Genomic DNA, 22938 nt, shown 5'->3' on the forward strand with positions numbered 1-22938 from the left:
TGTTCAGATGACCCTTTGAAACTTGAACTGACTCCTAAAATTCCCCACAAAAGAATTGGAAACTGAAGAATACAGTCCAGGGACATCAAATATCTCCATCTGTTTTCAGAAAGAAAGGGGAAAAAAAGCCTAAACAGGGCACTGTGCTTTTGGACAGGTGGAAGTCAGGTGGTTAATGAGGTACTGTACAAACTTGAGCAATTCATGTTCACAGGTAAGGGAAGATTTCTGAATAGTTGTTTCCCCTATCCTAATTCTTATAGCTCTCTGGAGGAAGAGGTCCTCTAGGCAAATTAATGACATACAACAAATTATGTTCCAGAAAGTTCAACAATTTCCTTTGTTCATCTGTTTATGCTTAAAGGACAAACAAAATTTCAACACATCTGATAGCTTATCTCTAAAAGCTTTACAAACATGCAAATCCTCAATCATGGAAGCAATAGGATTTTAGAACACTGTTGCTGATGAAGGCTATAAAGATATCAAAGGAAACTTGACTTCCCTGACAAACACTATATTTGGACCCCACTTATCAATTTCCTGCCACTAGGAACCTACTACTTTTTAGAACTTAATTAAAAAGTACCTTCTCATACTGAACTCGGTATGTGCCCTTATATTTTCCAGTATCTAGCTATGATGTTGCTCAAGAGGATAACTTGCTTTACTTATTTTTAACATGGTAGCCCTACAGATATGTGAAGACAGCTAATACTCTGCCCAAGAGTTCTCTTCAGGGTCAATAGCCTATACTCTTCAAACCACTTCTTGTTCACATTCTACTAGATGCTCTCTAGGTAGCTGATTTCCCTGTAAGTGTGTTGCACATTGGATGAGAACATGCTAGAGGTGACTGTACTAGTGCTGAGCACTGAATGCTACTTCTATGAATGTCGCTAACTACACTGGCTCCTTGGCAGTCAAGTCACTGTTATTAGTGAGTACTTAAAAGTAGTGGCTTCTTCACATTAACTGTTTTTTTTAAACATCTTTTCAATTACTTAAGAAACTCTTCTTATAATTTATACAGAGGACTCTCCTTTTGACTCTAATACATTTAATTTTATTGGTTTCAGTTCTCTCTGAAACAATTTAAGATATTAAAGATAAGATTCAGTTTTGTACAACTATTCATTTGATAGACAACATGGCTATTTTCATTTAAGCCACCAAAACAATACTTAGCAAACAGTAAAAACTTAATATATATTTGCTAAACTGAAACCAAAAATGTGCTCTCCAGTCACGCACTGTCTAATCATGTGGTTGCCATCGTACTATCACAGTGCCACACATAATGTGTCTGTGATGTTGGTGTAAGCATACTATGCACTCACTGCCAGTTGTATAAACAAGTATAGTGCATACAACTGTGTACTGTCCATAATACTTTACAATAATAATAACAATAGATGCCTCTTGCTGATGTATGTTTTTATTAGAGTATCTTTTTTACCATTATTTTAGAGTATACTCTTTCTACTTTATAAAAAATCTACTATAAACTTGTTAGGCTGGCATAAGCCTCATATATCTCTTGTTTACTGCGTCTCTTGACTGCATCACTTTCTCATGTTTGATTTAATCTTGGGTTGTTTTGTAGTAACATGCTGTACAGGCTTGTAGCCTAGGAGCAATAGGCAATACCATATAGCCTAGGTGTGTAGTAGGTTACACCATCTAGGTTTGTGTAAGTGTGCTCTGTGATGTTCAAATAACGATGAAATCACCATGTATTCTTGAGAATACATCCCCGTCTTTAAGCAGCACATGACTATATGATAGCAAATTTTGAAAGGCAAGGATTATGGTATAGTTAACTAATTTGTAACATCTTCCAAGTTTAAACACAGTAGATGCCAAATAAATATTTCCTTAATAAAAAATAATAGCATGAATTGAGCCTTACAGCATGGCACTATAAACCTTGACCTTTTCCTACTTATACTTATGCATTAATATTCTAAATGCAGTTATTCAATTCAGCTCTGAACCCACTTAATATAGTGACTGAGTTTCCCTAGCTTGTACATGAGCTGTCATGAATGTGTTGTCAAATGAACTAAATTATATTCCTCCAAATTAATATGCTAAAGCCCTATTCCCCAATGAGAGGGCCTTTGGCTTTTGGGACATGGAACCTCGTGCTGGAATTAGCACCGTGGTGAAGAAAGCGCCAGGGAGCCTGCCCTCTCTGCCCGCCCTGGGAGGACAGTGGGAAAGCAGCTGTGTGCAAGTAAGGAAGAGTCCTCTACAGAAACCCACATGCTGGCACCCTGATCTTGAACTCTACCCTCCAAAACTGTGACACAGTAAATTACTGTTATTTAAGGCACCAATCTATGGTACTTTGTGGCATCCCTAGCTAAGACAGTACACTTTGCTGAAACAAAAATAGTATTATCTCTTGCTAAACTAAGTTAAAATGTCTTCCCCCAAGACTATAATTTGTTCTTATGCTGTTTCATATAGATGACTTTTCTAATATGAAATACTGTTGAAATTGTAACTAAGACAAATGTGACACTACAGAGAAGCCCAGTGTAGCACAGTAATTAAAAATACAACCTCTGAAATCACTGAATTCTGACTCCGATTTACTAGCTGTGTGAAGTTAGAAATGGTACTTAAATTTCTTTAATTCTTAGTTTCCTAATCTCTAACATGGGGGTAATATCTTCCTCAAAAAGTTGCTTTGAGCCTGACCAGGCAGTGGGCACAGTGGATAGAGCATTGGATTTGGCAAGGAGGACCCAGGTTCAAAACCCTGAGGTCACCGGCTTGAGCATGGGCTCATCTGGTTTGAGCAAGGCTCACCAGCTTGGACCCAAGGTCACGGGCTTGAGCAAGGGGTCACTCGGTCTGCTGTAGCCCCTACCCCAAATCAAGGCACATATGAGAAAACAATCAATTAACAACTAAGGTGCCGCAACGAAGAATTGATGCTTCCTTCTCTCTCACTTCCTGTCTGTCCTTATCTGTCCCTCTGTCTCTGTCACAAAACAACAACAACAAAAAACTAAAAAAAAAACAACAAAAAAAACTTGCTTTGTAAAGAAAACAAGACAGGCATGTCAGGCATTTAAAATAGCTCCTGGCACATAATTAGGGCTCAATAAAAGCTATTATATTACTACTATAACTAAATTTGAAACTCCTTATACTTTTTGTCATTAAAAATTTAGCATAATCAATTACTTTAAAATAGTAGCAATAATCCTGAAGTAGTCATACAAAAATATAATTTAAGATATTAATACTATGAATGGAACCAGAAAGCTAAATAGATTTGATATATAGCTACATTCATGACAAAAATTTTGAGTGTAATAATGGTTTTTGGCATAAATTTTCTGTTGAACAAATCAACTACACTTTATAGTATAGGATCTACTTTATTCTTCAAAGACCTGACATACTTTGCCTGGACCAGTGACCAATTAAAAGGTTGTCTTATTAGAACTGGTTTTATATGAAAAAGAAGTGTACTGTTTTAGTTACCATACCTGTTCAATTCATTTCTTATATCCAACAATTCTTGTCGCTCAGTTTTCACTGTATCTTTTTCCTCAGAAGCCAGGTAACGTAGTCTCATCTGTTCTAATTCTTCTTGCTGTTTTTTAAGACGAGCCATTTGACTTTCTTGCTCCCGCTTGAAAGAAACAAATAAACCAGATGTTTAATGTTAGGAATAAATATTTTTCATGACTTTGACTTACAAATATAATCCTATTTGACAGTAACCATGATACAGCCACATGCTGCCAATTCTATGAGTCACATATTATCCAGAAATGACCAGATTCTCTTTTAAAACTCCATAACTTCTCTTCTTATTGTAAGACATAATCTGTCATGGCCCAGTCAGTGATTGAGGTTAGCTGAATAGCATAATATAAACCAAAGTTGAAGGCAAGAAAAAGTCTGCTGACAATACAATAAATTGCCACAAAGACCAGCGGCAAGAACAGCATCTAAGAAGTTGTTAATTATACAAAGATGTCAAGAAAAATTCAGTAACTGTCCCTGCATTGTCACTAATTCCACTCCCATCTCCAGTCACGATATGCCTTTCCACTCTTTTCTCCAGGCTCATCCAAAAATCTATGCACATGACAAAATTTCTTTAAAATACACTGTAACATTCCACAAAATGAATATTCTGGTTTTTTTTTTTAACTCCTCTCTCAATAACAGAAGCTTTTGGTACTATAAGCAATGCTGCAATAAAACATCCTATCATCTAGTATCACTCACAAATCTTCCTACCTGTATTTTTAGGGACAGGTGCTTTTCTTTCTTTAGTACAGAACCCAAAAATGGGAGAGCTAGACCAATAGATATGTGTCTTTTTTTAAGCAAACCCTTTATTGAATAACAGAAAACTGCCAAATCACAAGTGTGCATTTTCATAAAACTTCACAAATGACCCACTCGACAACCAACCAGATCAAGAAACAGAAAATTATCAGAACCCCAGATGTCCCTGTGTTTCCACCCTTCCCCAAACATAACTACTATCTTATTTTCCAATACCACAAATAAGTTTTGACTGCTTTGAAATTTAAATAAATGGAATTGGACATATATATTACTTTATGTCTCACTTCTTTCACTTAACAATTTTTTCAAGATCATTAGTATGTATAGTTGATGATTCACGTTAGTATTTGGCATCCCATTGGATGGATATACAATTTATTCATTCCTCTGCTGAGGATCATTTGGGTTAGTTTCCAGTTTTGCATTATAACGCTGACATGAACAGTATTGCACATGCCCCTTGGCACATATTTGTATGCATTTCTATTGGGTATGTATGTATCTAGGATTACAACCCACATAGCTAGGTTGTAAGGGTATGAGACTTTCTGTAACAGTAAGTATTATCAAAGTGTGCAAAATAGTAGTACAAATTTATACTTCCGTGTGAGTATGCCAGTGTTCAATGTTTTTGTCAACACTTGGTAATATCAAATTTTTTTTGCACTTAAGCCATTCTTATAGATAATGCAGTGGTAGTATCTCATTGTGATTCTATTTTTCATTTTTTCAAAGACTAATGAGGTTGAATGTGTTTAAATGTTTTTAATGGCATTTGGATATATTCTTTTATAAAGTTCCTGTTGAACCATTTGGCACTCTGCTCTCTCTACTTGGCTACCTATCTTCATTTATATGTTTGTAGTTCTTTATATACAGGTTCTTTATAGACAAAGCTAGGTTAACAGTTGTATGGGAAACATGGAGTTTGTATTATTTTCTATGCAAACACTACGAAACTACTTTTGTTCCACTCTGTATATTGGATAAGTCCTTTGCCACTTATTTAAATTCCAGGTATTTTCCATTAATCTTTGTCTTGCCTTTTCACTGCTTAATGGTATTTCTGGTTTAATTTTATTACAGCCCAAATTTATGTCTATTCTTTTTAAGCTATGTCCAATTTAAGTAAGTTTTTGCCTGTCTCAGTCTTGAAAATACTCTTATGTTACCCTCTTGCAGCTTCATTTAGATCAGTGGTTCTCAACCTGTGGGTCGCGACCCCGGCGGGGGTCGAATGACCAAAACACAGGGGTCGCCTAAAGCCATCGGAAAATACATATTATACATTTTTAAAGTGACCCCCTGTGTTTTGGTCGTTCGACCCCAGCCAGGGTCACGACCCACAGGTTGAGAACCGCTGATTTAGATCAGTAATTCATATGCAATTGGGTATGGTGTGAGATTTATTCTTCTCCCCATATAGAGCTGTAACGACCTAGCAATATTTACTGAAAAACACCATCCTGCCAAACCCCACTACTAGGCATCACCTGTCTTGTATTACCTCTGTCCACTATATGTATAGGTTTGTTTCTGGACCTCTAACCTGAGTTATTTCTGTCCTTGAATTAAAAATATACTGTCTTAGTCACTGATCTCTTGATATCTGAAACATCTTCTATCTTTGGCTTTTCAAAATTCTTAAGTTATTCTTGACTCCTGCATTTTCATATAATTCTCAATTTCTCGGGCTGGGGAAAAAAAAGGTCCTGCTATGATTTGATTATGCTGAATCTACAGATCAATTTGGTCAAAATCATTCCTTAGTCGATGAATATGGTTTACCTCTCCTATTATTTAGGTCTTCTTAATTTTAATATAATACTAAGAGTAACATCTTTGTGTTCCTAGGTATATTGAAATGGAGAGTTGTCAAATTTTTCTTCTCTAATTATATCTAGTACAGAGAACTGAAATTGATCATTACATACTGTGTCTCCCACAAACTTACTAAATTCATTCATTCTGATAGGTCATTTGTAGACACTCTCTAGTTTTCTAAGTATATAACAGTGTCATCTGAAAACAGTGGCAGTTTTACTTTCCTTCGTAACTGATACAGCCTTTCTTTCTCTTGGCTCGGTACACTGGCTAGAACCTCTAGTACAATGTTGATAAGATATGGTGATAGAAGGCATCTTTCTCTCATTCCTGACCTCGGGGGAAAACTTTCCTTAAGAAAGATAGGTCTTATGTACATATCCTTTATTAGATTAAGAAACTCCCATTACATAGTCTTAGTTTGTTAAGAATTATGAAACAGCCCTGGCTGGTTGGCTCAGGGGTAGAGCGTCGGCCTAGCGTGCGGAGGACCCGGGTTTGATTCCCGGCCAGGGCACACAGGAGAAGCGCCCATTTGCTTCTCCACCCCTCCGCCGCACCTTCCTCTCTGTCTCTCTCTTCCCCTCCCGCAGCCGAGGCTCCATTGGAGCAAAGATGGCCCGGGCGCTGGGGATGGCTCTGTGGCCTCTGCCTCAGGCGCTAGAGTGGCTCTGGTCGCAACATGGCGATGCCCAGGATGGGCAGAGCGTCGCCCCATGGTGGGCGTGCCGGGTGGATCCCGGTCGGGCGCATGCGGGAGTCTGTCTGACTGTCTCTCCCTGTTTCTAGCTTCAGAAAAATGGAAAAAAAAAAAAAAAAAAAAAAAAGAATTATGAAACAGTATTGACTTTTTCTGCATTTTTTATATAATCACTTAAAATTTATTACCTTTTATTCTTTTAAGGTAGTAGATATCCAACTTTGCCTTTGTTTAATAAGTAAACTTGACTGTGATACATGTTTTATTATCTATGTTCATGAGACTGGTCAATTAATTTTGTTCTTATAATATGCTTATCAGATTGTAGAATCAAGATTACGCTGGTCTCATTTTTTAAAAGAAGTGAGGTATACTCTCTTCCTAGTTTCCAAAACTAGTTTGTATAAGATTAGTGTTATTTCTAAAATGTTTACTAAAATTCATATGTGAAGCTACCTGGGTCTGAAAACTTTTGTGGGAACGTTTTTCCACTACAGATTCAATTTCTCTAACTATATAACTACTTCTATTTTGTTTCTTTTTGTGTCAGTTTTGTAAGTTCTGTTTCTCAGACTCACATAATTTTTTATACCGTCCTCTTGTTAAATGTCTGTGATGTGTAGCCCGATTCCCATTTTATTCCTCTGTCCTTGAACACGCATTGCCAAAGGGGAGGTTCTGTTCATAAAACAACTTTTGGCTTTATCTTGTACATTTTTTCCTATTTCATTAAATTTTACTCACCTTGATTATTTTCTTGTTTCTAATTTAATTTCTTGTTCTTTTACTGATTGTTTGAAAGGTGTACTTAGAGAACGGATTCAGTGTTTTTCTTGTCTTCTAAGTGCACTTGAGGCTATTAATTCCCCCCTGAGCATTAAGTCCCATGTCTTGATATGTTGTATTTTCATTATTTTTCAGTTCAAAATATTTTCTAATTTCACTTGTCTGAAAGACTTATATCAATTTCATTTATGAAGGACATTTTCCTGGGTACATAATTTTAGGTTGGTAGTTATTTTCTTTCAGTACTTTAAGGATATTATTCTACTGTTTCATGAATTCTTTCACTTTTGTTGAAAATCATCTGTCAGTCTTATTGCTGCTCCTATGAAAGTACTATTGCCCTTTACCTCCACAGCTTTTAAAATTCTTGCTTAATTAGTTGTACTATGGTGCATCTAGATATGATTTACCTTGTATTTATCTTGCTGAGAGCTAGTAGACTTTCTTGAATCCGTGATTTTATACTTTATAGAATTCTTAGCCAGTATCTCTTCATATATTGCTTTTCTCCCACATTTTCTGTTTTCTCCTGGGAGTTGCTATAGGCTGAATGTTTGCATCTTCCCAAAATTTTTATGTTGAAACCTAATCCTCAATGTGATGTCAGGGGATGGGGGCCTTTGGAAAATGATTAGGTCATGAAGGCAAGCCCTTACGAATAAGATTAATGCCTTTACAAAAGAGGTCTGACAAAGTGTCCTAGCCCCTTCTGCCATGTGAAGACACAGTAAAACTGGGGCCATTTAGCAACTGGGAAGCAGCCCTCACCAGACATAGAACCTGACAAGGCATGCACACCCTGATCTCAGACTTTCAGCCTCCAGAATAGTGAGAAAAAAAATCTCTGTTGTTTATAAGCCATGGAGTTTGTGGTATTTTGCTACAGCAGCCCACGTGGACTAAGGGGTCTGTAGTTACACAAAAGATAGTCTCAAATACTCTATTCCAGTGGTCCCAACATTTTTTTGGGCCATGGACCAGTTTAATGTCAGAAAATATTTTCATGGACCAGCCTTTAGGATGGGACAGATAAATGCACAAAATAAAATTATGCGACTGGCGTAAAAACTGTGGTATTTTAAAATATAATTGTCAAACATACGAGACAAGCGTCAAGAGTGAGTCTTAGACAGATGTAACAGAGGGAATCTGGTCATTTTTAAAAAACAAAACATCGTTCAGACTTAAATATAAATAAAACGGAAATAATGTTAAGTTATTTATTCTTTCTCTGTGGACCGGTACCGGTCCACGGCCCGGGGGTTGGGGACCACTGGACACAAAAGATAGTCTCATATACTCTATCCCATATGTTGCTTATGTTTTTTGCTGTATTTTCTCTTTTTTCTCCTCCTCTGCTTCTGTTTGGATACTTTCTACTGACTTACATTCAGTTCACACATGCTTGCTTCTGTTATGCCTAGTCTACTGTTATTTCATCTACTAAATTCTTACATTTCACTCAAGACTTTTTAGTTTCAGAACTTCTACACAATTCAAGATTCTACTTCTTTACTACATTTCTCTGTCATCACCTACTTTCTAGAACACAGTAATAGTAGGTATTTCAAACTCTATATCTGGTGACTCCAAAATCCATACTACCTACTGATTTACTTCTTTTGAGCAAAATACATAAAATGGCATTCCACAATAATGGCATGTGAGTGGCAAATAAACATATGGAAGTATGCTCAAAGTCAATTAGGGAAATGAAAATATAAGCCACAACATGATACATCTGAATGGCCACTGGACATGGTGTGAAGAATAACAATTATACACCACTCTTGGGAACTATAGATTTACACAAACACTTTAGACAGTGATTTGTATTTAGTGAAGAAGACAAAATAAGTGAAACCTACTAACAAAAATTCCACTTTTAGATATAACACTAGAGAAACTCATATGTACAATACTTTTGTGCTGTCTTATTAAAAGAAAATTTTGGGGAAATATGTCTACTGGGAAGAAGACTAGATAAATTGAGGTATGTTCATATGTTTAAGTTTTAGAAAACAGTAAAATGAACTATAGCTATTTGCATCAAAACAGTTAAATCTCAAACAATTCTGAGTCACATATTCTGAGTCACATAAGGTGGTCAGAGAAGAATGACTCAAAAAGAATACTTCAATGTGTATAAAGTTTAAAAACACAAAACTAAACAGTGTCATTTACCAATATTTAAAATATATCTTATAAAATTATAAAGCAAAGCAAAGAAATGATAAATACCAAATTCAGGAAAGTAATTCCTCTGGAGAGGATACAGTTGAGAAAAGGCACACAGGGCTTCTAAAGCATTGATAGTGCTCTGTTTCTTAACGTAGAAGGGGGAGGTTTTGTATAAGAATCATTTTTCCTCTTTGAAATGTAAAAAAGGAAATGTACACCAAATTATTATATTTGGCTGAGGAGGGGATAATGTTACTGGTGATTTTTATTTTCTGTGGCATATGATGCTAAAAAATTTTTGCTTTACTGAGCAAGAAAATTTGCAAGCAGAAAAAGAAAAAGTTGATTATTTAATTTTAGGTTACTTTAGAAAATTTTAACTTTATAAAACTTGAAACATTTTAGTTCTAAAATATATAAGAAAAACCCTGAATTTTAAATCAAGGATCCAGCATTAATAATAATCACACATGCATACACAAAAATTAGAGGTTAGTGAAAGAAATCCTCTCTGTTGCCAGGTGCTCTGGGTTAAAGGCTCCTCAATCAAGTGAGTATAATCTTTATTTTGCCTTGGCTGCCTATAAATCCAGAGAGGAGATGTAAACACACATACACTAGACTAAACAGCGGCTAAAAAGTGGCCACTACGTACTCTCCCACTCACACATACCATGTATGTCTGTGGGAAAAAAGCTTACAACTAAACTAAGGAACTCAAGTAAAGTTTTCTGAAAATAACCCAGAGCTGACAAGTCAGTAGGAGGGCCTGGATGGTTTCAAGACACAGTTTTTAACCAAGACTTGGACCTCCAACTGTTTTCTTAAACAAAGATTTACATCCTACCCTTGGCTAAATTACTTATAAATTAATCAAATTAATTACTCTGAGTGGATAAGCAGGAGGCTGGACAAGATAGTTGATGTCAGCCAATGAAGTCTGTGTTGTTTTAACTAAATATATCAGCTTGGTTTTAAACAGATCTACTGTGCACAAATATGGTAAGGGACCCACATCCTACCCAAAATCTTAGTTCTTAGTCCTGAACACAAGATGTAAATTGATCATTTTAACTTGCATTTTTGTGGTACAATTTAATTCAAGTATTTGTTTGGTTTAAAAGTATTTCCACAGTATATCTTCATGGAGATGAGGAGAAAAAGAAAACTAAATTGTCTCTTAAACGTTTCACAACTAGAACTTCTGAAAGTCAGTGTTACACAGTATACCAAAGATACCACATCTAGAATGTAGGAGTATCATTTTCTTGTTTTCCAAATTAGGACCCATTTTATATGATTCTTATATTTTACAACTGTCACCTGCCCAGTAACAAAAAAAAAAAAAAAAAAGTTTACAGCTTGAAAACACAGACTTTTATGATTGTGAATATAAATAAAAGGTTTTTTTAAATTAGAAGGTTATGATTTTTTAATTCACTGATTGACTATGCTAGATCACCTTTGAGTAATGGAAATCTCTGTTTAAACATTCTTTTGGCAATAGGCACCAAGCATTAGATCTTACTTCCAAGCTTTACCAGCTGGGTTTTGTCATTAACATTTATTAACAATCTAAGATATAGCTTTTGCTGTCTAATCCATACTACACAAATGTTTTGTATGGCTCTCCAGAGAATTTTGCTGTGACAAATTACTGGCAGAGATTATAGTCCCGTGGCTGTTCACCAGAGGCAATGTAAAATTAACATGGTTCTAATCCAATTTAAACAGAAAGTTACACAAACAATTCTCTGAACAAAAGCAGAATTCCAATTTTATGTTCAAATACAATAATGTTTTTAATAAAACATTTTAGGAAAAAACGAAGTAATTTTCACACAAATGAATTGTGCCTATTTGATCAAGTTATTAATTTTAACCTTCCAAAAGTAGTTACTGGCAGAGCACAATTCACTATGGTAATCCCAAGGTCTATTATGTTTTTTCTTAAACTGTTGCATCTCAAATATGGTCTGTAGAACATCAATGACTCCTGCTGAACTTAAAATCTGTTTAGTATTGTTTCTAAAGCAGAAGAACTTGTGGGATAAGGCACAGAACTGGTCTGTAATGAAGATCACTGTACTCAAAGAATGAGACTAGTTTCTTTCATGAAATAGAAGTTTAGAGTTGAACCAGTAATTTAACTTTGTTTTCTTCTTAACACTCTTACAATAACTCAAGAGAAAGGAGGCATGCTGAACTTTCATTAGGAAAAAATAGCTAAAATTACTTTGCCAGTGGTTTGAGGCAAAAGGGTAGAAAATAATTGGGTGGATAACTTTTATGCTGGATCTCCTTTTAAAGGAAACTACCTCCATATCTCAGTGTAACACTAACAAAAAGCCATGAACTTGGAGGGTTCTATTCAGAATATTATATGTTTACTTTCTTTTATGTTTAGAACTACCTCAGTGAAAACAATGTCATTTGTCAATATATACATATGAACATAATCAGTTTACTCAAAGTAAAAAGCTCTTCTGTGGTTTTAATAAGAAACATGATACTATGATGAAATATTTTTCAATAATTAATAATTACTCGTTAATCCAAAGAAAATGCCCTAATCACCAACTAACATGTTTCCAACTTTTCATTAATAATTTTGGTAACTATCATTGCATGAGTCTCTGCTCCTTCCCTCTGCAACATCTTCAATGAAAGGTACTTCTTCAATGAATGGTACCTCCATTTCTTCCCCATGTATTCTCTGCTTTAAAACTTTAAATGACTTCAAATCTAATAGTCATATTTGAAACACTGTCTTTGAAACATTTCTCCCTTAGCTTTGAGTTACAAAATACAACCATCTGTTGTCTTCTTGTTTTTCTAATATTATTCTTTGTTTGCATTTCTCACCACACTGCTATATTCTTGTTAAATACAGGGGAGAGAACTGTATCTAGAGCATCTACCACTGTACAAGATGCAGAGCAGACTCTCAATAGTATCTGCTGAATGAATGAACAAATGAAGTAACAATAGATGTTCTTTTAGACTCAATGCTCTCTCATCTCTTTATGCCCAAATTTTAGGGAGCATACCTACTGACACTCTTCATATCTGCACATTTAGCACTTGTATGTGGGTTTCTTTATCTTCTGTGCAGTTTTCTACAGAACATCCATTAAAAGTACCATCCAAATATTATACAAAGTAGTTATCATTGAAAATATATTCTACCCACTCTCTTATTGCTGTTACTTTATAACAATATCATCCTGTTCTCTAGAACTTTAAAATTTTAAATTGTTGGTGTCTATCATTTATTTCTTTGAACAGCCAGTCACAAATACTTCCAATATTTGTTCTGTTCATCAATATCCAGAGCTAACATCTAAATTAGGTGCCCAGGCCTGGCCTGTGGTGGTGCAGTGGATAAAGCATCGACCTGGAAATGCTGAGGTCATCAGTTCAAAACCCTGGGTTTGCCTGGTCAAGGCACATATGGGAGTTGATGCTTCCTGCTCCCCCCCCCTTCTCTCTCTAACCCTCTCTCTCCTCTCTAAAATGAATAATAAATAAGTAAAATAAATTAGGTGCTCAATGATTGAAACCAAGAACCCTACACCATAGCTTTATGGCTCGTCTCCTTTTAACAATAATTACCATCTACTGAGCGGAAACGACATACCAACCACTGTATTAAATGCTTTTAAATCCACTTATTTAATTCTCAGAACAACCTGTGGGAAAAATTTCACTGTACAAATGAGAAGACTTATCAGAGAAGTTCAATTACCCACACTGCATAGGTAGTTAAGAGGTAAAGCCAGATACAACCCAGGTCTCTCGACCCTAAGGCCTTGTTCTAAACTACTCTATATAAGCTGCTTCTGATAGGATTTGTATTCTGTTATTTTTAACATTACTTCCTTGATCTTAATCCCACAGGGACTCCTCCCATTAGCACTGTATATAACCTAAATAGCTTGGCATAATGACTTTATATTAGATTCTTCTCTCTCAAAGTCAGTTTAATTCTCATTATCAGAGCTAGTCTATCTAACAGCCAATGATACCATTTTCCTTGCTAGGATATGCCAAATCATGACTTCTTCTGCCTCAGTACGCTGTCAGCAGTCTCTAGTTTTCTATGACTCACTTTCTTCTCCTGGCAATTCTTTCATTATCTGGCTTCCATGGAATGAAGCCTAGCATTATAAAGTGGAAAGAACCTGGGCCTGGACTCTAGACAAATAGTTCCAATCCTAAATTCTAACACTTGGTTCTTTGTGTGATCATGTGCCAATTACTTCTCTAAGTCTCAGTTTCTTTCATGTATAAATGGAAATAATAATTTTACTTGCTACATAGAGATCTTGGTTAGGATTAAATAATAAGATATGAAGCACAACACCTATATAGTAAACTGTCCTTTAATGCTAGCCACTATCAGTATTATTGTATCTTCCTTTTTCTCTAGTTTCCTATATCAACTTCCCTTCCTCCTCCTTAAACATAAGAATTCAAAGTTCTGTCACAGGGTCAATGATCACTTCTGCACAGGATCCTTGTATTTGTAAAGCCCAGTCATCCAACATCACAGCCACAATTCTGCTTGCTGAATTCTCTGTAAAAATTATAATGTCCAAACTTGCAAGTCCTACTCTCCTCCCATACTATCAACTATGTCTTAATAACCACATTTGCAACACTAAGGCTTAAGCTCTTGACCTCTTTCGCTTTCTACTCGGCGTTCCATCAGGTGCACTGTGTCTACGGAATCTACCAAAACCATGTCTTCTTACAGGAGCTCCACTGCTATCACTTAAGTTCCAGGCCTTCTTACCCGAAATGACCTCTAGAAGGGCCCTCCACTCTCCAAGTAGAGTCTATGTTTTCTGATTTCATGTCTCTTTGCTATAATCATTATTCCCATACTGCTACATTCCTAAATCACAACCAGTTCCTAAGAAATCCATCTCAAATATCTTCTGTGATAACGTTTCCTTTACCCTATTATGTAGATGTACTCTGTATGGCTCTCTTCAGGACTCCGACTATTACGCAGAAAGTGTTATATTTATAGTTTTCTTCCCATTACTGAATCGTAAGCTCCCCGAGAGAAGGACTTCTGATTTACTTATCTTTTATTTTTGACAGAGACAGAGAGAGGGACAGGTAGGGACAGACAGACAGGAAGGAAGAGAGATAAGAAGCACCAATTATTCATTCCGGCATCTTAAGTTGTTCATTGACTGCTTTCTCATATGTGCCTTGAATGCGGGGGAGCTACAGCAGAGTGAGTGACCCCTTGCTCAAGCCAGCGACCATTAGGTCATGCCTATGATCCCATGCGCAAGCAAGCGGCCCTGCACTCCAGCCAAATGAGCCCATGATCAAGCTAGTGACCTTAGGGTTTCGAACCTGGGTCCTCCGCATCCCAGTTCAACACTTTATCCACTGTGCCATTGCCTGGTCAGGCTGATTTACTTATATCTTTAAAACAAGCAGTGTCTTGAACATAGGAGGTCTTCAGTAAAAAAATCTGATTATTCACTCACCTATATTCAGTCCTATTGGATAGAAAAAAACATTTACTATTGTTAATACAGCAGTACCCCTTTTCCTGTGGTTTTGTTTTCAGTGCTTTCAGTTATACACAGTCAAGGTGTGAAAATATTAAATGGAAAATTCCAGAAATAAACAATTCATACATTTTAAACTACATGGTATTCTGCGTAGTGTGATGAAATATCATGCTATCCCACTCCACCCCACCCAAGACATGCATCATCCTTTTGTTAGCACATCCAGGCTGTATACACTACTATTCATTTGTCACTTGGTAGCCCTCTCAGTTATCAGGTCAACTGTTGTGGTATCATAATCTTATGTTCAAGTTATCCCAATGCTGTGTCATGAGGCCTACGCCATTCACCTCCCTTCATCTCATCACATAGGTACTGTATCATCTTACATCATCATCATAAGGTGAGTATAATACAGTAAGGTATTCTGAGAGACAGAGGCTACATTAAATAACTTATAACAGTATACTATAATAATTGTTCTATTACTAGTCATTGCTTTTAGTCTCTTCCTGTGCCTAATTTATAAATTAAACTTTATCATAGATATATGTACATATAGGGAAATCGCATATATAGGGTGCTGTGCTATCTGTGGTTTCAGACATTCACTAGGAGTCTTGGAATGTATACCCCACGATTAAGGGAGGACAGCTATGTTATCTTATATTCTCAACTCATCTACAAGCTATATTAGCATAATTTATTTATTCTCACAAAGTCTAGTACATATTCCTTCATGAAGGTGGTAAGCATTTAGTACATCACCACAAAGATATTAAATAGCATTTGATATGGAGACACATTAAGAAAAATACAAATCTAAAAGATCCTATGTACCAAATTTCATTTAGAATGAAACTGACATTAAAAAACCCAAAACTTAGAATAATCTAACCATTATTGATTCTTACAAGTTTTAGGACAAGTAGATTAGATTCAAAATAAAAATCTTGCTTATAGCTTGATTTTAATCATTTGAAGAAATTATATCCAAAGCCAAGATATATTTCTCACGAAGCTAACATCATGTTATCTAGTAGCAGAAGAGGAAAAAAGGTAAGAATTCAGGAAAACAATCACTTTTAAACTTTTATAGAATTATGCAAAAATTCCCTATGTTTCCTTCCTTAACTGAATAAGTTACTGTGTCTTCCTAGGAATAACATTTATAACATTCTTAAATTTGAGGACATTAAATTCAAGTTATCCATAAATTTCTCCCCTCAAATGTACTCCCAATAGAAAGAAATTAATACTGAAGAAAAGAATGGTAGTTTTATAAGTAAAAGAAATCATCCAATTTCTTCTGGGAAAGAGAACAGTTGGTAATTAAAGAAAAGAACCCAAAAGTTTCAAGTTACAGTTTTTAATTTAAAAAAAAGAAGGATCTTATATATAACAATGAAAAAGCCCGAATCTCAAAAATAGCACTGGAGAGTCAAAAGCAGACATCTGACCGTAGCAGGTACTGCCAAATATGCCAACTTATAAAGAATCAAGGAAAAAAGGCATAAAAAGAATAATCCATCACCAGCTATAAACTACATACCTGTTTAATTCTGGCAAGTTCTTTCAAAGCTCGTCCCCATTGCTGCTTGTAATGCAGTTTAGACTTAGTTGCAGATTCCAACTTTCTTTCAAGTTCAACCTAACAGTGATTAAAATCGTATCAAGTGAAACACTATACCACTGTGTACAATCACTGAAAGATAATATACACAAAGAGTCTGGCTTAAGAAAAGAGTTTATATAGTGTAACATACGACATCATCTAAAACTGTTATATAATTTACTATAAATATTATGGCACATGAACATTTTCTTGTTTAAAATATAGTCGTATTTTAACTGCCTAACAGCCTATACTAAAAGAAACTGAATTAGTCTTAACCTCCAGACAGTTACTATAGATGCATTTAAAACATGTATTTTACCTAAAGATCATAGAGTGAAAAACATTTTTTCTTTTTTTACAAAAAGCAGTTCTGTTAGCATTCTAACTTAGTTGGCACTCTAGGTCTTAGAAACCAAATTATTCCTTTTGGAGCCCTTTCATTATGTGGAATTTAGTCTTATAACAAAAAGAGCTAGTAGATTCTTTTGGCAAAAATCACAGAGTGCTGAAAATAGTGAAATGTTTCATCAGAAAGCAGTTTATTAAAAAAAGTACAAAGTGAAAAATATTTTAAGAATGTTAAAATAAACCCAAGTGAAAGACAAATAATGCTCCTAATAATACTCATCTAACTATTATTTTCTATTTTCCCTCAAATATATAAAGAAAAATATGAAAGTGATTCAATTGAAAAAATACGGTTATTTATACTTGCAGCAGGCAATCTGTTGTGCATGAACTGAAGCCAACTTGGCTGTGTCTTGGAATGTACTCTGTGTTTCAACCCAAGTACCAAACAAATTCCTGCAGCCAACAGACAGTTTTACTATTTAAGTGATAATGTAATAATGTGCCTGAATTACAGTAAAATACTGTTACTTTAAACCGGTCTAATTTTTTTATATGAAGTCAACTTTTTCCCATGTACACAATTCCTAATGTTGTGCAGGAAAATAAAACTGAAGACACTCTGCAAAGATGAGAGCTTCAGAAAACTCATGAAAATAAAGGAAAAGCAGATTGCCAAATGCCTTCACAAAAGACCAGAACATTCTCTGCGGTAATATATGACTTCACGGAGTCAGTCTTTCTGCTTTACAAATCCCTGGGGCTTGGATTTAAATGTGTTGACATTTCACAACTAGACTAATGCGTCTGAAATTGAATAATACTCTGAGATTATCAAGGATGATCTCCTCCACTTATGCCCCAAAGATTTATACATATTACTTGGTAATTTAACAATAGGACATATGTCAGAGGAATAGGAAAAATCTTTATATCACTGTGAGATAAAAATGTAGCCTTCAGTTATAAAAGTGATCACATCCTGGGATTTTAGAGAAAGTCTAGTATCCTGAAGGGCCCAATGATGAAGGTTAGGACAGGGATGAACCTAGAGGGATTGCTTATACCCCATGGACTGACTCCATCAGAAAAGTTCTCTGGGTAGGTTAAACTGGTTTAGCCATGGTTATCAAAATAATTCACATTTGCATTGCTAGTCACAGTAATTTAAAATACACATATAGTCAGTAGAATTAATTAAAAAAAAAACTGTAGCTAGCAAATCTTAGACACAAACCTTGTTTTTCTAATTTATTTGTATTTCTGAGTTAATGATTATTAACTTAAAAAATTTCTTTTAGGACATAGATGCCTCTGATTTTAAAGAAATACGTGGATCCAAGTCCCAGAAAAATGCACACTAACACAGACCTAATGTTAAAAGGCCTTATTTTGAGCAGGCTGGAGGCTCTCAGCCTCAGCCCCTGAAGGCTAAGGGCCCCGTGGGGCTGTGGGGCAAATACCGAAGGACAGACACTCCGCAGGTCTGGACCTGCCCTGCTGGGCGTCAGCGGGAACCATTTGCACTGATATGTCAGATTTCTCCCTTGACATATTTTCAGTCTTATTCTTTTCTATGCCTACAGTCATTTCCTTAGCTCAGGCTCTTCTCATCTCTTGTCTCCTCAGCCTCAAACCTATTCTATCTACAAATCTTGTTAACCACTATTAGATTAATTCACTGTCTACTAACTAAGCTACAATAGCTACTCCTCACCTACAGTACCGAGTTAGGTGTCAAAGCACTCCAAAATAGATACAATTTCGGAACTACTTGCCCAGCCTACTTTCGTGATACTCCTCAACAGGAGCCCTCTGCTTCGGCCACCAGGCTGCTGTCTCGTGCATCCCCCTTTCTCTTCGCCCAGATCACTTCTGTGCCTAAGTCTTTTTCTTCTCTGCTCATTTGAAACTTCAGGTTCAGCTCACATACTACCTCAACTTGGAGCTGTCTTAAAATTACTATATTCTGAACACCAAATGATTTCTTTTTCTGAACTGCAAAGGGTTTCTATTACATTCCCTGGCCTTTGATTAGACTCAGCCGTTTAAGGCTCTCTGAGCCATTTCTCAAACTTTTCTTTCATTTCCCTTTTGCCCTAAGGGGTGAACACACAATAGATACTCATCAAATATTCTTAAATACATAAATTTTAGCTTTTGTCTTCAACCTATGTATGTCCTACTTAATTAATTATAATGCTTTCCATATTTTATTTTTTTTACAATAGCAATTATTTTTAAGCTATGTAAAAAGACACATCCTAGCTAAAAGCAAATCAAATTATTATTTACTTACATAACAAAGGTAACCAAGAATTACATTTGGCAAAACTATACCTTAATTTATTTTTAGAACATTTCAGTGAAAATGGAAAAATCTGTGTTATATTAAAGAGAACAGATAATCACAAAAGAAAAAAAGTTCTCACTCAGACATAACCAGAAAATTGTAGACCTAATCAGATACTTCTTCACTTATGTCTTCCTTTTGGTGCTTTTATGTCTTTATTACTATTTAAGAAATAAGATTCTGCCCTCTTCTGGCTCCCAAAAAAATTTACAAAGATTTTTCAGAAGAATTAAGAGGTCTTGTTTTTACTAGGCACTTAAATATGCTGAATGTTATCATTTGGTCTGATATAGAAGCAGTTCAAGTATGCATCCTCTCTCAAATTCATGGCGCTATTTATATTATTAATGTTTAGTATTTTTCACCCTTTTGTTAGAAGAGTAGTTGAAAGAAGGAATTTTAAAAATCATTTAAAACTTATTTCTATATAGATATTATCTAGTCTACTTCCAGAAAAGGTGAGTAAGATCAAAATTCTCCAATTTTAAGATATTTGGTCTCTGAATTTCCCCAAGTAAAATGGAAATATTCTTTGACTCCGACTTAACAGAGCTTGTGGGAATTGGTGATATTGTCTGAGTGATTCAAATATCTCTGGTAAATATTTATAAACACAAACACTTTAATACTTGATTTTCAAAAACGGGGTGGGAAATGGCTACCTGGATTCAAGTTCCTTGGTAGAGAAATGAAAAGGCCAAAAATAGCTAAATGAAGAGATTGTCTAGGTTTGTGAGCAGCAGAAACAACAAGACTTTGCAATTAAATAGATGTGGGGGTAAGAAGGGGAACCAAAGATAGCATGGCCATTGACAGGTTCCAAAAACATTTAAAGAATTTCGAAACAATAGAAAAAACTAGTTACTATCCTCTTCAACTCAAAAGATTCTCTTTACCACACTTATATCTCCACATTCACACTTTTTGCCTCTTGGTGATTCTTCTTTCAAAAACGAACTCTTCTAGGCTCAACCATCCCTTCCTCTCTTAAAGCTTCAATTTTTCCGTGCCATTATCCACAAATATCCTGAAACTGAAATAAGCTTTTCTCAACATTGTCAGGCCCTTGGGCTCATTTTTTCTTTTCAGTGCCAAATTTTCGATTATCCTCTGCAATTTGACTTTTTAAAAAGCAGCTGACTTAACTGTCAAACACATGGCTTTTCCTCAACTACTCTTGACTTTTCCATTCATGAGAGATTACTTTTATTTCCTTATTCTCAAAACTCCTTCTTTTCTTTTGGGCAACACACTAGACCGCATTTACTATTTCTCTAAATCTTTTTAGCCTCCTTTCCTGAGTCTTGTTTTTTGTCTGTAAAGCTAAACTTCCCCTTAAGTTTTCTTTTCAGTTGTCCTTCCTAAACATTCCTTGAACAATTTCATCAATTTTTGAGGCTTGTATGTCTAACCCTTTTCTCTCTTCCAACTATATTTTCTCATCTTTAACCATATTTAGTAAACTTCTCCACTTATTCTAACATCTCAAATGTAATGTCTAAAACCAGAATTCTCTACAAAAGTTCATTAAAATTCACTTCTATTTATTTTATAAAGTCAATCTTTTCTTTCCAGATAAAACACAAGTTCTTTAACTTAGCATAAGGTCTTCCTGCAGGCCAATTTTTATTCTGAAACCACTACTACAGTACAGATTAAACTCTAGCTTCTAGTCGAGCTATTTTCCAAATATGCAACAGACCTTTTAACCTCAGTGCAATACTTCTCCTTGGAATAACCTCATCCACATACTTATCTATTTAAAATTTCAACTGTGCTTTGGGTTCCATATCCAATTTCACTTGTTATACTTACTGGGTAAATTGCAACAGAAGTGACTTTGTTTTCCCTTTGCATTCATGGCATTTATTAAGAGAAAGTTTGATGATACTTGCTATCATTTGCTTTTCACTATAATTAATTAAGTTCCTTGTGTCCTTCTGTAACTTGTTATTTACTTGACTATATCCTGAATATTTTTTAATCATTCATAATAGCATTTAGCATGGTGTCATAAATAGTATACACCTTTCCTAGATAATGAAAAACCAATTATGTCAATCAGCATCCTGCCAAGAAACCAGAAATCACTCTAGGTCTTTCAAAGGTAATTTAATGTAGACATCTGGTTATATAGATGATGAAAGAGCAGAAATGCCAAAGAGGATATAGTGAGGTAACCTAGTCCCCACCCCTTCTGAGTAGGAGGGACTACAACAAGAAATACCAGGAAGTAGTTCCTGCCACCAGGAACCCAGAAACTAGGGTTGTGCAGTGAGCTAGTACCGCTGTGGGGATTGCCCAAAGGAAGCTGGAGAGAAGGGAACCATAAGAAGATATAACTATTGCCAAATAAGGAAAAAAGGGAAGCAGAGAGACAGAAGAACTACTCTAAGCATCAACTCCTATCCACCAATCTTCTGTTAGTGCCCCCTAGTGGCTGGATCTACAGAAACAAAAGGGCAAGGAAGCCTCCAATACAAAGCTGAGGGAAATAACAGGCAATGGCTGGCCATGAAATCCTTCAACTTCTAATGGTTAGTTTCCTGTTTATTACCTGTGCTATTTTCTTGTATATGCTATATCTTTTTAATAATGCCTATATTTAGCAAACTAAAATGTAAGAGCACATATTGTCAAACTTCGGTTGTTTGTTGCACATTATATAATATATACATCTTTTAATGCCTAGAACCTAACTAAACGTTCTGTCTGTGGGGAATCTCAATATAAGTGACAGGCAGGACCTGGCTTTCAACCATAGTAAACAAAATAGGGTGAATAGCTCTTCTTCCAAGCTAAGAGCAGAGTACATACAGGTCTGTGATTTAAATAAATGCTCCTGTCTGGGACACTGAATCTAAAGGGTAGTAATGTGCAGAGAAGAGTATTCACACGACTACTGCAAAACCGAGAGCTCAACAGCATGACAGTAAAACCAGGGAAGGCGCCTTCGGTACCGCGGCAGGGACAGCACCAGCAGCAGCATCTTGATAGGCTGCTTGGTGATAAAGTAGGTGTTGCTCACCTGGTTCTTGCTCATATTTTGAAACTGCTTCTTCAGCCTTTCTGTCAATTTTGTGAATTCTTTTATTCTAGATTTAGTCAGTTCTATTGTTTAGAACCAAGGGCTCTAAATTATTATAAGCTACTGACAATCTTATGTGCCTGAATTCTCTGGTGTGTTATTTGTTAGAAGAATACTTTGGTGAAATGTTATAGTACATATGCAAGTGTCATTACTGACTTCATAACCTGATCA

At 35.6% G+C, this 22938-nt stretch overlaps 1 protein-coding gene across 3 annotated transcripts in view; it reads right to left on the reverse strand.

Annotated features, from left to right (window-relative positions):
- The window catches only part of CEP120 (centrosomal protein 120), a 65638-nt gene that overhangs the window by 3774 nt on the left and 38926 nt on the right, over nucleotides 1-22938 (reverse strand). For all 3 annotated transcript variants that reach the window (XM_066274200.1, XM_066274201.1, XM_066274199.1), the window contains 2 exons: nucleotides 16910-17008; nucleotides 3510-3655 (listed from right to left, as the gene is read on the reverse strand). In XM_066274200.1, coding sequence (XP_066130297.1) covers nucleotides 3510-3655; nucleotides 16910-17008 — 245 coding nt within the window. The remainder of the gene's footprint in view (nucleotides 1-3509; nucleotides 3656-16909; nucleotides 17009-22938) is intronic.

This window comes from Saccopteryx bilineata, chromosome 4 (assembly GCF_036850765.1).
Source record: "Saccopteryx bilineata isolate mSacBil1 chromosome 4, mSacBil1_pri_phased_curated, whole genome shotgun sequence".
In the NCBI taxonomy this organism is placed as follows: Eukaryota; Metazoa; Chordata; class Mammalia; order Chiroptera; family Emballonuridae; genus Saccopteryx; species Saccopteryx bilineata.